We start from the raw sequence: 17902 nt of genomic DNA, 5'->3' as shown, positions 1-17902 counted from the left end.
TGATATGCAATGCTGCGAGATGGCAGACGGACGTGGCCACTGACCGGATCGTTACGGAGCTTGTGGACGTTGCAGATTGCAACATGGGGCCGCTGGCGGACGCTCGTGCTTCACTAGCAAACATTATTTTTCTTCCCCATTTTTTTCTTCTTTCTTCACCCCATCCGCCACCACCCCATCCGTCCTGCCCCAGCCCTGCCCCCCGCCGACCACCACCGCCACCCGCGGCCGGCGGCGACTCGCCGCCGCACCGCTCCGCCCTCCACCCGCCCCCGCCGGCCTTCCCCACCGCCCACGGCCGCCGGCGCTCTCCGCCCCCGCAGCCGGCACAGGCCCACCCGTTATCCGGCCTGGCCCGGCCGGCGGCGCTGGCCGAACCGCCGCCGCCCCTTACCCCTCCCCTATGGCCGGCGGATATGGAAGCCGGCGAGCCACCCCCACCCCGGCAACCCAAAATCTAAGGTCGCCGGCGGCCGCTCCACCCACCCTCCCTGGCCGCCCCCTCCCCCTCCCCCAACCCTTAGCTCGGCCGGCCGGCAGCGGCGGAGACGAGCCGTGCGCTGCTACAGGTTGAAGACGACGAATGCGTGGACGAGCGCGTGCCACGTCATCCGTTCGCCGGGACCAGTCGCGGTCCGCGCGCCGTATAAGAAATTCGTTGCAACAGGCTGTTGGTGCGAAGAAAACAGACGAGTGTGGGCGATTGGATTGCGTAGCAAGGTAGCCCTAGCCCCCACATTGAAATTCGGCAAATGTTTCAGCGTCCGGAGAGGGACCGGGGAATAATATGCCTTTTCTTTTTTTTCCTCTGAAGATAAGAACGAGAGGAGTCGTTCGTCAGGTACAGCGAGCGCATGATGGACCCAGGTAAAACAGCCTGAGTTGCCTACGACTAGAGCCGTGTCGCCCCGAGTGATCATTTTTTCTAGCCCGTAGGCGTGCTCGAGAGTGAGGCTGTGCGGTAATAAACAGTGATGAATCATGAACCCCTCGGCTCTATGCTACTAGACAGCCCTCCAGCATCCATGCTGATGTTACATATAATTTGCAATGGTAATAAAAGAAGACGAAAAATAGGCATGCAGGCAGACACATATAGATGGCGAAACTCGCCATGATCCAAACATTCTCCGTGAACAAAAGGAAGATGTTTGGCAACGGAAAATAGTATAGAAGAGAAGCAAAGGGCATCCTGCAAACAGAATTTTGCCCGGCTTTATTAATTAGTTGAAACCGATGTATTCTTCTCCCCATTGCTCCTAACTCGCAATCTTAACTCCCCGTCGCTATTTGCTGGCCTCAGCCAGCCAATGATTGAGTAACGATGCGCGCAAGCAGAGCGCCGCGTCCCTTCAACGGGTCAAGAGCTGCAGGCCTAAGGCCTGCAGGGTGGGTGGGCCCCTTGTGGACAGAGCGACGACGCAGACATCCCAGCAAAAGGTACGTCAAGAAGATCACACCAAGAACGTGCACGGCCGATCAGCCGATAGCGCGCGATGTTTGCCGACGACGAAACCCCGCCAAACACGACAGCTGATCCCGACCTAGCGACCTGTTCTCGGCGCTGCGGCGGATGATTGGGCCTTTGTTTAGATGCGTAAAGGCGAAGTTGTGAAGTATTGTAGTATTTTCGTTTGTATTTGGTAATTATTGTCCGGTTATGGGTTAATTAGGTTCAAAAGATTCGTCTTGCAAATTATAGACAAATAGTATAATTAGTTATTTTGTTTAGCTATATTTAATATTTTATGCATGTGTTCAAAAATTTAATATGATGTGGAATCTTGTAAAATTTTAGAATTTCGAAGGAAACTAAACAAGGGTAGAAAAGGCTCTACTCCATGGCCATGTGGGCGACACGGCACACGCTCGTCTAGTCGTCTGCACGCGCGAGCCGACGCCGATCGATCAGGGGCGCCAGTGGATCGGCACCAGCAGAAAGCGACGGAAGAAGAGGAGGGTTTGACAGGCACAGCACATCGTCGCGTGGATCGCCGTTGTGGGGAGGCTATCCTGACAAGGGTTACGCGACAAGCCTCCCTGTCAGTGGCGTACCCGTTTGCTGCCCAAACGAGGGGCACCGCGCACCGGCTTGATTGGCAGTGCAAGGACTCCAGCGAACGTCGGGGCGCTGATCTAAAGGGAATCAAAGGACGTGCCTTTAGGAATTAGGATGTCCCGGGTACGGGCAGGCAAAGAAATGCGCGCTGCCAATGGCGTACAAGAGGCAGGTGTGTGGCTGGTATGGTTGATAGCGACGTGATGGAGTACATCGGAGGGCAGCTCCAAGTTTCCAAACACTATTCTTCACCGCCGTAACATCAGCAGCCGCAACCCACAGCACAGCTTCGCAGGGGCCAACTGGTTGAGCAGTTCGTTGGATCCGGGTTCGGGAGATCTTATACTATCTCCAGCCTCCGTCTAGCTGTTGGCTGAGGGCAAGCTCAAAAACTAGCCACTCCTCGCGAGGAATGTGGGTGTATATATTTATTCAGGCGTCCGGATAGTCGAGGTAACCATCCACTCAGCCGCCACAATAGCCTAATCAATTGGTGAAACGAATCATGCAAACCAAAACAAACGATCGACAATTTAGCCTACCTACTACTCTGGGCTCAGAACTGCCGTCTAGGCATGTAGCCTCAGCATAGAAATGCCAGTGGGGTATCATCACTATACTATACGTGCAAGCAAAGTACTAACGCAAAAACAACAGATACCTCATACGCCTACCTAGTCATTTCTTGCAACCAACCAAATCTCGAAAAGCTTACACACGCGGTTGAATTGCCAGTTTAGCGTTTAGGAATAAACAGAGTGAACAGAGCCTGAAATACGGAATCATTTAAACATATACGGAAACAAGTCTGTAGCAGTCATAATACAAATTCCCTCGGCATTAAGTTATGGTCAAAGCACAGTCCATGGGGATAAGGAAACTCCATGACCAACAGGGCAAACGCATCTAATGCAGACAAATCTTCGATTGCTTTGTTCGCCTGCAAAATCAGAAAGACATGTTAAATTCTCTGCTTACAGAAGAAATGAGCCAGAACAGAAGGCATGCATAATCAGAGGTCGCACTATCACTAGACAAGGAAATGATGACAGTATATTTTGTGCCTATCCTTCGCCTGAGATCACATACTATAAGGAAAATGTGGCACTGAACAGTGACCAAGAATGAATATTGGATTGCCTAACATCCAACTACATATAAAAAACCCCACCAATTCTTATTAACATCATCTTAAAGTAATATGGTAAATAGGTGATAAGGGCTGAACAAGCTATGCTGAATATGCATTTCAATTTTCAACGATGGATATTATGAACTCTTACATGGAAGCAAGAGCATGGCTACATTAGTTCTTCCCATCTTCTGGTTTGTCTGATTTGTCCTTATCTTCTTCCTTCTTCTCCTGCTGCCAAAAAAAGAAATCATCAGCTTTGCACATACATTTTTCCAGAGAACAACCTAGCCCTGATCCCTAACATTACATGATAGCCGTTCAGTGTGAAACTTAGGTCCATTGCTTAGAGCACAATTCACTTCCACCAAGCCCGTAAAAACAAACCAAAAAATGGCATATCAATTTGGTGGTACCTGTAAGGTATCCTCATGCTGGTACCTCAAAGAGCAGTGCCATTACATTTAAAATGTGAAATTGCTGTACAAATGTGCATAGAAATTGTGTCCCAATGCAATGAAGACTTTCTAACAGCTGTTATAGATTCTCATTGAGTGAAGATGAAGCTAAATGATCTTGTATAAGATTCAAATATTTTTTTGAAATACTAAGATTCAATTATCCAAAGGAGGGAACATGGTAGCATCAGTGTACTGGCAGACCTTCTAGTGAAAGTAAAACATATAAGAACATACCTCTCCCTGACCGTGCAATGATGCCAGCAGATCTTTAACAGACGGATCATTGGGATCAACACCAGGAAGCTGTTATTTCACACAAAAAAGGACCAATAGTAAGTGACTGTAATGAAACTAAAGTTGTATCTGTATGTGGTTTAAAACAACAATAATTAGTGGTTTAAAGAATACGTACCGAGTTAAGGATAGATGTAACAAACGATCTGTCTTCAAACACCTTATTCATATCAGAGTCACTGGACATGTTAGCATCCTGGATAGACATTTGAAGAGCTGCACATAAATCGTCAGAATACACATCAGAACATGGGAATATTAGAACATGTGGACGATATAAGAAAAATAACTGTCTAATAATAGGTATCAATAGAAAAGAAAACAAGGTAGTGAAACAGAGAAACTCAGTAAGTTATGTGTCGAGTTATTTGAAGATATGACGTTGAATGCTACAAGATTTACTTAAGTATAACCTGAGTTAACATATTGCAAAGTGCAGGTTTCCTTAATGAATTATATATTGTTTTAAGAGGGTTGATATTAGGAGCGATTAAGTAGGCAGGGTACACATTAAAACTTTCAAAGGATAGTTGTGAAACAAACTAATAAAGGAAAAAAAAAGATAGTTTCCATAAAAATAGGCAGATGATGAGAGGGGAAACATCTATTAGGAAGATGACATGCGGGGACTGGAAACATATCAACAAATCGACCAGATGGTCGCTTTTCCAGCTAGGTCATTTTTGTTGACTACTAGTCAAATACCCACAACAAAAATGTTTAAGTTAATGATAAGACAAAGTTTTTGAGTGAACACTAGCAAGTAGTAATTTGCCACTGCCAAAATGAATTGATTGAATAGACACCATATTAACTAGCATTGTAGTCTTGCAGAGACTGCAAACAACATGAGAAAGTAGAGAAATACACACCCAGTGCCAAATCAGGGTCAACTGCACCAGCTTCTGCCATAGCAGCATCAGCCATAGCTGCAGATCCTGAAGCACCACCTTCCATTGACATAGCAAGTGCCTGTTGTAGCAGATCATCATCCTGTGATCACAATTACGTTAGCCATCTGATATCCATATGGACAAAATTAACTACCTATATAAATAAATATCCAAAGAATAGAAAAGGAAGTTACATAGTCAGGCATTTTATTTGAAAAAGATCCTTGATACTTACAACCTTTACTATCAAAACAATGTTACAGAGAACACGCTATACTTATACTCAAAGTAGTCAAACAGCTTGTATAAATTAAGCAGAAGTTGTGATAGGAAAGAAAGTTAAGCAGGCAAGGCAGATAAATTGTGGTGGAATCATCAACAAAGAAAGTACCATATTGATGGTTACTGACAACTGGTTTTAGTGACCAATTGATTAAAAAAAGCATTGAGCAGTGGCTCAATTTATTTAGTCACAAGCAAGTTGCAAGTCGAAATCCATATGCAGAGCCCTCAAAACTTGACATATATCTGCCCAAGTAGGTATATCCATAGAAGTTGAGAGAAGATGCAACTCCAACTCAGTACTTTCCATATTTTTCTTTGTTGAACAAGAACAAAAACTGATTGCTGCGTAGTTGGCAATCAAGAAAAAATTGGAGGTTGCAAGTATCAAGATAATTCATTGTTAATTAATGCAACAGTATCATATAAAGGGCTGCCTATAAGGTCTCAACCTGCGTTGCTGCTGGGTGAACCTTCACAAACAATCACTGGCGGCTCATCATCTAAGGTTTGAATGTAATCTAGACTCTAGAGCACATGGAAGCAAATATGCTATCGTTTCAAAATTCACATAACAAGTACATAGAACAATCAAAACTTGAAACATGAAATAAACTTTTTCAAAAGTTGCACAAACATTTAGAGCGTTGGTCAGGTCATTGTTAGAGATAATACCTTTGGCTGTTCTTTTTTGTCATCAGCAGCAGCATTTGAGGCAGGTTCTGCTTCAGCCATAACAGAATCGCTGTTTGAGCTTGAGGCATGGTCCTTGTTTTCAGTATTTGAAGTATCCTCAGCAGCCTTTTTCGCAATAGCCTCTTGCCTTGCTCGCTCTTCTTCCATAGATAACCGCAGGGCAAGTGCCAATTCTGGATCTACATTTGGGTCCACACCAAATTCAAATCCAGATGCTCCGGTGGCTGCAGCTGCTGCTGCTGAAGCAGCAAAACCGCTTCCACCTTCTTCCCCCGTAAATATAGGAGTGCTGGGAAAGATAGAAAAATAAGGTCATCAACAGATATGCACCATCAGAAAACAAAGATCCCAGTAACATGGCACACAATTACCTTAAAAGGACATCAGAGAGGGCATTGTCACCCGGAGGAACATGAACAATGCGACTGCTATCACTGCTATTGACAGCAGCAATCAACGCTTCCAGTTTCTCAGGCTTTTCATCATCAGATTCACCAAAGTCAACAATGTCAAGAGCAACATTGTTCTTTTTCAGCTTCTTTCCAATTGTCTCCAAAACTTTCTTGTCATATTTCACAGGACTGATAGATGCGACAAATAACATTAAGCACAACTCAAACAAAATAACAATAGTTGTCATACAAGTTATGCCATCTCCGAATACCTTCCAATAAAAGCTATGATCCTCTGCTGCTGCCTCTTGTTCTGGCGATGCTTTAGCGCCAACTGAGCAACCTGGATGGCCGCAGCCAAGTTTGCCTCAGCACCAACTTCCAACCCTACACAAGTACATTGTTGTGAATCAATGTCACAAAACTACAAGCACCATGATTAAGAAATTATGGGACAGATTAAGCAGTTACACTGACTCCCTAAACTAACTCGCACAATTCTCCTTTGGTACCACCAAAGGACACAGTAGTAAAGCAGGTTTTCGGATCGATGTGAGCTTACCGTGCATACAGGCGAGGATCTTCCCGAGGTCACTGGTGGGAGTGACAAGCACGCGGACGCCCTTGCCGGCCATCGTCATGACGCCTACCGTGTTCTCCGGGTTCGACTGCAGCCACCGAACACAGAGAAGGAATCAGATCCAGAATCTCAGAAACCCTAACCCACACGAAACTGCGAAAATCCGATCGATCGGATCGGAGGACGGGGCGAGACGGGCAGACGGCGCGAAACGGGCGATTGGTACCTGAGTCTTGGCGCCGCAGATGAGGTTGACCGCATCAGCCTGCGCCTGGAACCGCGACGGCGCGTAGTCGCCGTTCCGCATCCACTCCGAGTTGTCTATGCAGATCATAGTCGCCTGCAGGGGAAAACCAAAGCCCAGGGGAGGAGATTAGTTCAAGGAGTTCGCCGAGAGAGAAACGGCGGCAGGGCGCGCGGCATACCTCGAGCACCATGGCGTCGCCGCTGGGGTGTCGCCGCCGCACAGACGGGAGGGTTTGGGGCTAGTTTGCGGAGAAGATAGAAACGAGAAGGGTCGGGTGCCGGCCTTATTTGGAGCCGGAGGCTGGTGGAGACGGGTGCGTCTACTCCGAACCCAACACTTGCCGAGCCCGCCTGCTATGCGGTAGCGGTACGGACCGTGTGATCGCGGATATGGTTGTTTGGGTCTATGAGATGAGCTAGCAATGAAAAGCTATCCTCTCAATCTCTCATCACAATTCACAAATGATTTTTTCTTCAAAATACTTATTTAGAAAATATTTTTATCACAATAAATTTGTAAAACATATCAAAGATATTGTTCTCTATCCAAACTCAACATATAAAAATAATATATGTGTTATATCTTGGCGGTCTGCTATAGATTGAGCATCATACACATAGGTGCATACACATTTATTCAAATTTCTAGATCGAGTATGATGTAATTATTCTCCTCTTTTGTATTTTATTTGCACTGTATTTAAAATTTATTTAAATCAAATGCCTTCATGTGTTAGCATGCTGTATGCTAACAATGAGTCACCGGATTCTATTCAATATCAATACTATGAAGTAAAGTCTAAGAAAAGCTTAGGGAATTTCAAAACTTTATATAAAAATGGGTCAAATCACATATAAGAACAAATGTCATCTCTAGTATTCCCATCATGCATTCCCGTTAGATGATTGCATATGCAAAGTATATGAAAAGATCCAACAAAAATATGGACGGATAGAGAACATGGTCATCAATATTCATGTAAAAATCAAATTGTCACAAAAAAAGTTTAAGCACAGCAAAATAGAAATCATTTCAAGCTCACCTTTGCATGAACATGGATTATTACATTCCTAATCCATGGACGATTTTTTGTTGGGAATTTCCATTGCAACCATCCAAATTAAAGCACCACACCACCTAACTTGGTGAGCAATATAGAAGTTCTCATAAGGACAAGGGTTGTAAATTATATATAAAAAAGAAGGGAGGGGTGGCAAAGGGCCTCAAATTTTAGTCTAGATAATCTAAGAGCCAGAGTCTTATCCTATACAATTTAAACTAAAATAGGGAAAGGTTCAGTTTATAACCTTGAACTATCATAAAAGTCCAATTTTCAACCTCAACTACGAAACTGAATAACAGAGCCCATCCAACTATTGAAACTAGGCAAATTTAGTAACGTAGGTGGTTTCGAAGGAGGTTTTACATTTTGTGAGAATTAAAATATTCAAATTTAAATTAGATATTCATAACTAATTCATTTTAAGTCAAAAAAAATATGAAATTGATATCAAAAGTTTTCTAAAAATGTAACCTATCTATTGGCACGATACTTGTCTGTTATTTAGACCTATTTTTTTATTTTCATAATATTTAGTAGCCTATAGTTATGCCTATTATTTTTTAATAACTGAGATTCAAATAAAGCAATAATAGATGGTTACATTTTTAGAAAAATTTTGGTAATGGTTTTATATTTGTATGATTTAAAATGAATTAGTCTTGATTTTTCATCTAACTATTTTTTAAAAAAAATAATACAAAACCACCTTCGAAACCATTCCAAGGGTCAAATTTACCCGGTTTCGATATTTAGATGATATATGTTATCCGATTTTGCAGTTGACGGTTGAAAATTGAACTTTTGCTATAGTTTGATGGTGTAAATCAAACTTTTACCAAATATATAAGAGTTAAGTTGGATCGTGAAGAGAGCACGGGGCTCTCAACTCTTGTTGGTTCTCCTAGTTTGGAATAGAGGCTCGGTTCTGCAGTGTTAAGCTCCAAAGCCCCTTTCACCTTTCAAGGGCCGTTTCTCGTCTGGAACCACAAGTTCCAACAAATACGCACACTGCACTAATCGATATATTAGGTATTGCATCCATCATCTCTTGTCTACAACGAACTGTTTATAAAGCGCAAAGTTATCACGATGTCATAGTTGGAGACACTAGATTTTGAGAAGTGCCCTCAACATCATTCCTAGGGATGGATAACGAGCCGGCTCGGCTCGGCTCGTTAACAAAACGAGCAAAAAACTGGCTCGGCTCGTTTCAGCTCGCGAGCCAGCTCGGTTAGCTCGCGAGCTGAAACATGAAACATGATCAAATATTTATATATCCATGAACATATACGTATTAGGTCCATCTCAGTTTAAATTAAACTAAAAAACATGCAACAGTTGAACAACCCCATAAACTTGGTTCCATACATGAGTATATGATAATCCATCAATCAATGTCCATGTTGGGGCGGAGAGAAGCGCTGGGCCTAGGGGTGGTGGGGGGGCGGGGCAGGCGGCAGGAGGCGTGGGGGTCTGGGGGCTGGGGGATCAGAGGGAGTCTAGGATTGGGTAATTGACTTAGGCGGTGAGTGGGCTTGTTGGGTAGTGCGCGCAGCTCGCGATAACGAGCAAAAAATGTTGCTCGGCTCGTTAGTACTTTGTAACGAGCCAAGCCAGCTACGAGCCGAGCGAGCTGACGAGTTACGAGCATTTCGTCCAGCCCTAATCCTTCCCTCCAAGCAGGTGCACGTGGCAACAAAATTACACCCAATTGACACAAATATGAAGGGGGGTATGATTAGGTAATTGGTGACAATGCAAGCTAGCGATTGGTAGGATACCTGATCTATGAATGAGATGGAAAAAGTGAATGAATGGAGTTTCATTGTGCTTTCACAGCGACGACCGTGGTGGAGTTGCAACAAGGAGTCTAGTCCTTGCCAACTCAAAAGTCCAAACTTCCAAACCCCTGAGGCCTTTGTAGTGCTGCTAGAAAGGCGTGGCGACGAGTACTCGTCGGCGGCATGTGGGGTGATCAAGCAATCATGCATATGCACGGCTCGAGAGGACAAAGAAACGATGCGTTTGCTTCCTGTTTGCGGCACCACGCAAGGAAGGACAATCTCATTGTCCCATACCGTATTCATGTAAACGTCCTCCACGAATTTATCACGTATATACAATTGAACTTATCACGCAACCACCTGGCACGACCGCACTGTACAGTGCCCATTGACTAACGACGGCGACAGCGTCATGGCTCTCTTTTTTTGGGCAGTTGGCACTGAACTGTTCTCAACGGACCTTTTCTTCGTTAACAAGTTAGCATTACCCAACAAGCGCACTCAGCTCAGCTAGAGTAAATTCCGCGATGTGGCCGCGTCATCAGTGACACCTGACAAAGCACAAGCCAAACCACCTGCAAATCATCCCGGCCTCGGCAGATCGGCACGCAGCCTCGAGTCTCCGCGCCGCCCTTGCACCGGCGAGCGGCGAGCACTCGCAGACTTTGCGGTGGCTCCATGGCTGCACGCTCCTGCCTAGCTCGGGAACCGTACCGTGCCGGAGGGGGGCACACGAAATCCCCTGACGCCTGACGGCGTCGGCATCTCCCGCTAGCAGCTCCCGGACGAGGAGACTTTTTCGGCGTCGCCCCGCCCGGCTAACCTGCGGCCCTCGTGGCGATCGTATCCGCCGGCCCGAGCCCGAATATGCCTTCCTTCGGCGCCCCACCTCCGCCTTTACTCCCCCCTCACCCACCGCTTCGATCCTGCTCTCCCCCCTACCGCTTTGCCTTTTCCCTTCCGCCCTCCCCTGTCCCCCTCCCTCCTCCGGCGCAGCCGAGCGAGAAAGCGAAGGGGAAAGGGGTCCTTCGCACCACCACCACCCCGGAGAAGATGGAGCTGTTCTGCGAGCTGCTGCTCACGGCGGCGGTCACCCTCCTCGCCGCCTTCCTGCTCGCCACGCTCTTCGCCGCCAATGATCCGTCGCGCCGGGCCGATCGCGCCGCCGCCGCGATCGCCGAGGCGGTGCTGGAGGAGGAGAGGATCATCGAGGTCGACGAGGTGAGGCGTGGCGAAGGGAGGGCGGTGGCGGAGGGGTGGGTCGAGGTGGAGAAGGCGCCGGCGGTGGCCGTCGAGGAGGTGCAGGAGCTGGAGTGCTTGCCCGAGGAGGAGGAGGTTCCCGTGAAGGCCGCTAGGGATGTGCGCCTTGGTGGTGGGGCTGAGGAGGTGGAGGAGGGCGGCGACGGCGTGAAGCGGCGTGATTTGGCTCACACGGCTGCTGCGACGGCGGTGGTTGCTGAGGTGAGCCTCGCGGATGAAGCTGTGCATAGGGAGGTTATTGGTGTGGCGGGTTTGGAGGAAGGGAGCGCACAAGATGTTGAAGTCAAGCAGCATGATATGGGAGCTGAGGTTGCTCCCATTGAAGTTCTCGGAGCAGGATCGGAGAGGCAGCGTGTGGAAGTTGCTGAGGCGAGCCCGAAAGTTGTTGAAGTAGCGGAAGTCCTTCCCTTGGAAACAGAGGCTGTTCAGGTGACACAAGACCATCTGGTTACCGAAGTTACTCCTGTCGAAGAAGTTCTTGACGCGAGACTGGCAGGGAAGAGTGCGCAACCTATCCAAGCGAGGCCGGATGAATTGGATTCTGAGACTGCCCCCGAAGAGATTGAAACAGAGGCTGTTCAACTGAAACAGCACCATCTGGTTGCCGAAGTTACTCCTGCCGAAGATGTTCTTGACGCGGGACTGACAGGGAAGAGTGTGCAACCTATCCAAGCGACGCCGGATGAATTGGTCTCTGAGACTGCTCCAGAAGAGATTCTTGACGTGGTATTAGAGGAGGAAGAGCAAGTAGTTGAAGTGAAGGAGCGTGAATTGCCTGCCGAGGCTGCCACACAACCAGTTCTCGAGGTGCCACTGGCAGGGAAGGAAGAGCTTAAAGATCATCATCCCGTTGAAGAAGCTGTCAACGTAAATGAGGAAGTGCAGAGCAAGGAGGAAGCTAAATGCGAGGCCCACCCAGTTGATCAACAAGAAGAACTGGTTCCCAAAGAGGAGCCGGTGGCAAGGAAAACTGATGTTGTGAATGTTAGCCATGAATGCAGTTCTGGTGATAAAGTGGCCTTGCCCGTGGAGGCAGTGACATTGCCAGGGCTGCCGGAGGGACACACTGAATCAGACATGGACTTTGAGGAGTGGGAAGGGATTGAGAGGAGTGAAGTGGAGAAGAGGTTTGGTGCAGCTGCAGCATTTACTGCTAGTGGGGCTGGGGCGGCTTCCCTATCAAAGCTCGATAGTGATGTGCAGCTGCAGCTCCAAGGACTCCTCAAGGTTGCCATTGACGGTCCCTGTTATGACTCTACACAGCCACTTACACTGAGGCCTTCGTCTCGCGCAAAATGGTACCCATTCTTCTTCCTGATACTTTGGATACATTTCTCATTGCTTCGCTGTGGTAGGATGCAGCTCAAAGATAAGAAAAGCCTGGCCTGGATGTCATCAACACTGGAGTGTTAGTCCACTGCTATAGTTTATATCAAGGCAGAGCAAGGGTAGCATAATGACACTAGAACTTTCCAATAGGAAAAAATAACGTAAGCAAAACCTATTGAAAACTAAATCGGTTTGTGGTTCATTGATTCAAGTTGACAAAAGTTGTACATCAGGAAATCTGGCACATTGTAAGTAGCAAGATCCTAATAGCAACCAAATTCTTCAATACTGTAGAGAGAGAGAGAGAGAGAGAGAGAGAGAGAGAGAGAGAGAGAGAGAGAGAGATCGTTTGTTAGCTAATTTGTCTTTGCTCTGCTTGGGAAGCCAAACAACACCTTTTTCACCAGCTTTGCATTGTTTGTGGCTTATATGTGGAAGCAGGTTTCTCTGTTTCAGCTATTTGGTAAAGCGTTATGAACTGCACATCAGGCACCTCTGCTTATAAGGCTAAACCGATGCTAAAGTTGAGGCATATATATCCAAATCAACTTTGAAGTTCGAAGCTTTTGCTATATTTAGCCAGACCACATTAATAGCAATGGATTTGTTTTCTTATCCTTGCTGATAAATCATGATGGTTAAAGTAAGCCAGAAGTGAAGAAATGTATTGCTTTTTTGGTCTGAAGGACTTTTGCATTTTGGTGTACTATTGATTATTGATTTCATAAGATGTGAGGTTCATGAAAATAGGAAAAGTGCAACATGCATATATAATTCAACATGATTAGGTTTAGGCATTTATGTTTAAGAGATTAGGGTGTCCAGTTGGAATAGGATTATGGCAACTCTGCACTACTAGTCTTGGGTTTCCTCTTCTCCTCTTCTTAGTTCCTGATTTTTTTTTCGAGGGCATTTCCTGAATTTGGGTTTACCAGCTTCTGTAAGCTTCATTGAAGCATAGAATTCCTTTCAGAAGAGCAAAAGAAGCATATAATGTTGGCGTTATATGCCTTGCCTCCTTGGTAGCAAAGAGAACATTTCACTTTCCTTCACCAGACAATTAGAATCCACACTTTCCTTCTCAAATTTGATCAGGGGTACTAGCCGTTTTTGAGTTGTATTGATTCTGAGCAGTTAACAAGATCAGTGCATGATCCTGCATGATTTATAGGATAGTGTTTTGAGTTTTTTAAATAAATTAAGAATGAAGGTATGTATCAATAAATAAAGAGAAATGCAAAAAAGGGAGAGGTCAAAATCGTAGAGTTGGATCTGGTGCAATGATTGAGTGAACTAACAATCAAGTGAATTTTTGTTTCTTGTTTAGTTTAGGCATAATTGGCAGCAAGTAGTCACTGGCCATCCTCTGTTTCAGCAAGTTTTGCACCTATTAGTTAAAATAAAGCACTGCCCTATGATACTTTTTGCATATAATTATCCAAGGAAAAGCCCCCCCATTTGGCAGTTACCCCGGAAGTCATCTCTTCAGAATGGCATCAACTTTAGAACCGTCTTGCCCATAAATACACTTCTGTATTTGGTCTTGCAATGGATTGCTGATATGCATTCCGTTTCAAGATATGGTGGTTGTTTGGTGCTGCCTTCGCTGCACCTGCACCCTGTTCTAGTATTGCTAATACTTCTTGCCACCTGAATTTTGGGGCCACTTTACTGTGCCAATTCATTGTGTATGAGAGCACTATATATAGATATGCTTCATCCAGCTAACAATTAAAAGGAAGCATAGCGTTTAGAGGGAAAATAAGAGCATCTTGTTCAAAGGAACTAGTCACTGTTAGTTTGCCTTCAGAGTTCAGAATGAATTATTGTTGCGACGTGTCACCAAATGAATATTTCTAGTAATTTCCACCATTTTTTATAGAACATGCAGCTGCCTATCTTTATATTAAGAGAGAAAGAGTGGTCAATTACAAAAAGAGCATTCCTCACCTTGGGCCAGAGTGAGTAATGCAAAATTTCTAAAACAAGCCTATTACTAAAAAATACAAAAACTCAGGACCAGACTACTAAAAAGATGCATTGATGCGTTTTGCACATGCACGCCATTACAACTCTCCTTTTTCTGCCCATGATTTTTTTATGGATCAATTAAAATGGGCTACTAACAACCAGTCGTATACATCTAACTACCAAAGCTTTCCCATGGAGTGAGAAGAATAATTTGTATTCTATAAAATATGGACTGGTGGCCAGAAGTATTCAATAAAAACTTCAACGTACCTAACTGATCTACAGTATTTAACAGGACAGATATCTTGCCCCTATTTATGGCAGACTGGTGTGTACGTGTATCTCTTTACGTTAAGTCTTGGAAGCTGGTCAATGTTCCACCAGTTATATTTTTGTATGCCCATAAGTAATGCTACAATTGACACTTGCAATAGTTATATGATGGTCACGTATAGGAAGTTTATTTCCAACAACTCCAGGGAATTAGATATTGCAATGGAGCTAAGGAAAGGCACACGAGATTTCCTATAAGAGAATTTTTTATAACCCTTCTATTTTTTTGACATATTTTGTCGGTCGTTGCCACTCGCCACTGAAAGTGTCTGAAAAGCTTGAAAAGAATGGTGAAATTTTAGACATCAGGGAGGATCTATGCCTACTTTCTTATTCGTGAAGTCATGCGTAAAGAGTAGGGATTCATAATCATTACTATTAATAACCATTCATTGTTCTCTCAGGGTTGCTTGGCAAAAGTTAGGGAATATGCATCCTGAGATTGCTATGGAAAAATACATGAATCTTTTATCGGAGACAATTCCAGGGTGGATGGGAAATGAAACCTCGGTAATTTATCATCATCATCACACATGCTTTCTTGCCTTGTTGTTTCGTGTAAACTGGAGAATTTATGTATGTTATCCTCTAGGACACAAAGAAACATGATTTAACCATGACTGCTACTGGTGTTCAACGGAGCAATCAAGGGTAAGTTACTACTCCCTCTGATCAAAATACATATCTCATTTAGGACATCAACAATTTCTAGTTTCTACAAGCTGAGGCTTTGACAAACAATTTCTATGAAAAGATTGCATTTCAAAGAAAGCTAATTACATTTTTTGAAACTACTTATGTACTAAAATGTAGCTTACATTTTAAGAACACTATCACCATAACCATGTTGTACTTGACATTCTGACTGGTATGGATTGGTGCTGGTATCAATATGTTTAAATGAACTTCTCAGTTGTCTGTACCAGTTTGTTTTGCTGGTAATATCTCCCGTTCGCAAATGGTAGCTGTGATGTGAACCAGTATGATAATCTTTAGAACAAGGGCATATACAGAGGTTTGTGACTTTCTGCTGTGGATGAATTTCTTGCAGGAATGAAGATAGTAATAGCATAGATGAAGGAACTACCCCTAACCCAGAGAAAGGTATCACATAAACTCAACATTGTGGCATGGTTTTTCTTCCTCCTAGAAAAACGAGAACATATTCAGAATTCATCTACTATAAGATGCACTGGATCAATGGTTGGAACTACTGTTGTCAGTTAATTTTATTATTAGAAACTCACTTCGAGTTTGGTGCAACCTATGTTTTCTATCTGCCATAACTGGATGTTGATAGCTCTCCTACCATTCATGCAATATTTTCTAGCCATATGGTAATATAAATTCACCATGGTCTATAAAAAAATATCCTAATTCCTATGTAGATGGATTCGAACTTGGTCATTTTTTTGTTGGCTTTTGTTTGTCTGCTTCGTTAATCTGTTTTATCACTCATTCGATTGTGTTATCCCTGTAATTTTTCAGGCCAGAGCTCTGATGCCCCTGCTGAATGAATGCAATGCTCATCAAATATTCTTGCATCAGCGATTCCAGCCCATTGCTGAGATCTCTCTTGATGCCTTCCTCATAAGATTAGATTTGTACAGTTGTGGTGGTTGTGCTAATACTAGTGCTATGATGATGTTGGTTCGTGTATATATATAACTGTATATATCTGTAACTACTGCTGCTGCTGCCGCCTGTATATTTGGCCAGTTGCAGACATGTCATCGGTTGTAGTCAATATTAACGTTACCCTTGGTAACTGGTAAGTGGTAATTGTATTTGTTACCACGTACTAGTTCGGAACGAAGAATTTAAGCGGTTCAGGTAAAGACTCTCATCTCATTCCCAATTGCTGAAATCTTCTGGTTTGGATCTGCACAGTACTACTACTATTTTACCCAAACCAGTAACTTTTCACGCTATCTTCATCTGAATGGCTCAGGAACGCTTGGGTTTGTTGAGGGCGACACTGATACCGCGACAAATGGTAAAACGCACGTTACGTGTCGCGTTCACCTCATTCCGCCATTTCCCGGAGCAGAGAATGGAACTCGTGAGGCCAGCGGCGTCCCGAGGCTTGGCTGGACGTACGCCTGGATCAGGACAGCGGTAGGCCACAGCCGCGCCCTTGCGATGGAAACAGCTGAGCAAAAAGTGCAGAGCGCCATGACCCCCCCCCCCCCCCCCCCCCCCTTCACACGTACTCCACCGGTGAAATACTTGGCACGGGCCGTCCGACGACACAACCGGCCGGGACAAAAAGGCCCGATCACTTCGGCGTCGGCCGCAGAGCTCTGTGCCGGTCACATGAGCCACAAAGAGCGCGGGGGCGCGGCAGCCGAGCTGCGAAGCCCGCAACAAGTGTCCCGCGCGCGGCCGCGTCCGTGACCGTGCCGCCGAAGAAGCCCCCGGCGCCCGGCACCATCCGGCGTCGTGTCCTTCCGGCGCCCGCGAGTCAAACGCTCCCCGTGGCCGGGCTCGCGCGCGCCGCGCCCGTGATCCCACCGAGGCGTGCCCCTCGCCAACCATACCCAAGGCCGCGCCAAACCAAGCCGGCAGCGTCCGCGTCCCGGCTCGCTACCGCCAAAATCTCGAGGCGGCGTGCAAAGGCCGCCGCCGCAGCCTGCCGCGGTGCCGCCCTCCCGGCGATGCGCTTTTCCCCGCGGCGGCGGTGGCGGTGGCGCCTACAGACGTCAGACGCTTTTGCGAGCGTGGGATTCGCGCGCGCGTGCGAGCGCCCCACTCCGCGGGTCCGCGTAGCTTTGCTCGTACACGGCCGGCCGGCTACGGAGCAAAAGACACTCTGCAACCGCAGGTGCCCGGCGTCTCTGTGTATTTTGGGGGCGAGGGGCTGAACGCTCTACCCGATCGCGTGCATTTTTCTTTGCATTGGATGGCAATGGCATGGTCCGGCGTTGCAAAGGGGGGTGGTGGATTCCTTTTTGGCCGGCCGGCAAGGCGAGTAGCTTTGGAAACCCACTTCCGAAAGGCGGGCAATAATTCCGGCGTCCAGAGGAGAGCGCAGGCAATAGTTTGGCCGGTTATGGTCGAATTCTAGCGCACCAACCGCCTCGGCGTGCGTCGCCTTTGCAGTTTGGACCAATTTCCCAGCGGAAA

The 17902-nt window shown here is 45.9% G+C and overlaps 2 protein-coding genes across 4 annotated transcripts; one reads left to right on the top strand and one right to left on the bottom strand.

The window, feature by feature from the left end:
• Nucleotides 1-2759: 2759 nt before the first annotated feature.
• On the bottom strand, nucleotides 2760-7380 carry LOC120690569 (26S proteasome non-ATPase regulatory subunit 4 homolog). 3 transcript variants are annotated; one of them, XM_039973262.1, is made up of 11 exons: nucleotides 7215-7380; nucleotides 7016-7129; nucleotides 6772-6877; nucleotides 6482-6596; nucleotides 6189-6398; nucleotides 5797-6106; nucleotides 4819-4939; nucleotides 4065-4162; nucleotides 3887-3955; nucleotides 3343-3425; nucleotides 2760-2999 (listed from the first exon to the last, which is right to left on the bottom strand). In XM_039973262.1, the coding sequence occupies exons 1-10, from the start codon at nucleotides 7224-7226 to the stop codon at nucleotides 3366-3368; spliced, it is 1215 nt and encodes a 404-aa protein (XP_039829196.1). In that variant the 5' UTR covers nucleotides 7227-7380; the 3' UTR covers nucleotides 2760-2999; nucleotides 3343-3365. The 3 variants fall into 3 exon arrangements, with proteins under 3 accessions (XP_039829196.1, XP_039829197.1, XP_039829198.1); XM_039973263.1 differs by having other exon boundaries at nucleotides 3343-3422; XM_039973264.1 differs by lacking the exons at nucleotides 2760-2999; nucleotides 3343-3425 and adding an exon at nucleotides 3458-3766 and having other exon boundaries at nucleotides 3814-3955; nucleotides 4819-4941; nucleotides 5796-6106.
• A 3425-nt stretch (nucleotides 7381-10805) lies between these two features.
• On the top strand, nucleotides 10806-16622 carry LOC120688593 (acyl-CoA-binding domain-containing protein 5-like). The gene is made up of 5 exons (XM_039970956.1): nucleotides 10806-12441; nucleotides 15181-15286; nucleotides 15369-15427; nucleotides 15828-15880; nucleotides 16265-16622. The coding sequence occupies exons 1-5, from the start codon at nucleotides 10937-10939 to the stop codon at nucleotides 16291-16293; spliced, it is 1752 nt and encodes a 583-aa protein (XP_039826890.1). The 5' UTR covers nucleotides 10806-10936; the 3' UTR covers nucleotides 16294-16622.
• Nucleotides 16623-17902: the final 1280 nt, after the last annotated feature.

This window comes from Panicum virgatum, chromosome 9N, assembly GCF_016808335.1.
Source record: "Panicum virgatum strain AP13 chromosome 9N, P.virgatum_v5, whole genome shotgun sequence".
In the NCBI taxonomy this organism is placed as follows: domain Eukaryota; kingdom Viridiplantae; phylum Streptophyta; class Magnoliopsida; order Poales; family Poaceae; genus Panicum; species Panicum virgatum.
Note: the sequence above shows the minus strand (reverse complement) of the source record. Positions and strands in the feature narration are given on the sequence as shown.

Coding starts and splice junctions, on each gene's coding strand:
- LOC120690569 (XM_039973262.1), bottom strand. Junction 6,597..6,771: donor GATCCTCGCCTGTATGCACG/GTAAGCTCACAT, acceptor GTACTTGTGTAG/GGTTGGAAGTTGGTGCTGAG. Junction 6,107..6,188: donor CTCTCTGATGTCCTTTTAAG/GTAATTGTGTGC, acceptor TATCTTTCCCAG/CACTCCTATATTTACGGGGG.
- LOC120688593 (XM_039970956.1), top strand. CDS start 10,937: ATGGAGCTGTTCTGCGAGCTGCTGCTCACGGCGGCGGTCACCCTCCTC. Junction 12,442..15,180: donor CCTTCGTCTCGCGCAAAATG/GTACCCATTCTT, acceptor TTGTTCTCTCAG/GGTTGCTTGGCAAAAGTTAG. Junction 15,287..15,368: donor GGATGGGAAATGAAACCTCG/GTAATTTATCAT, acceptor GTTATCCTCTAG/GACACAAAGAAACATGATTT.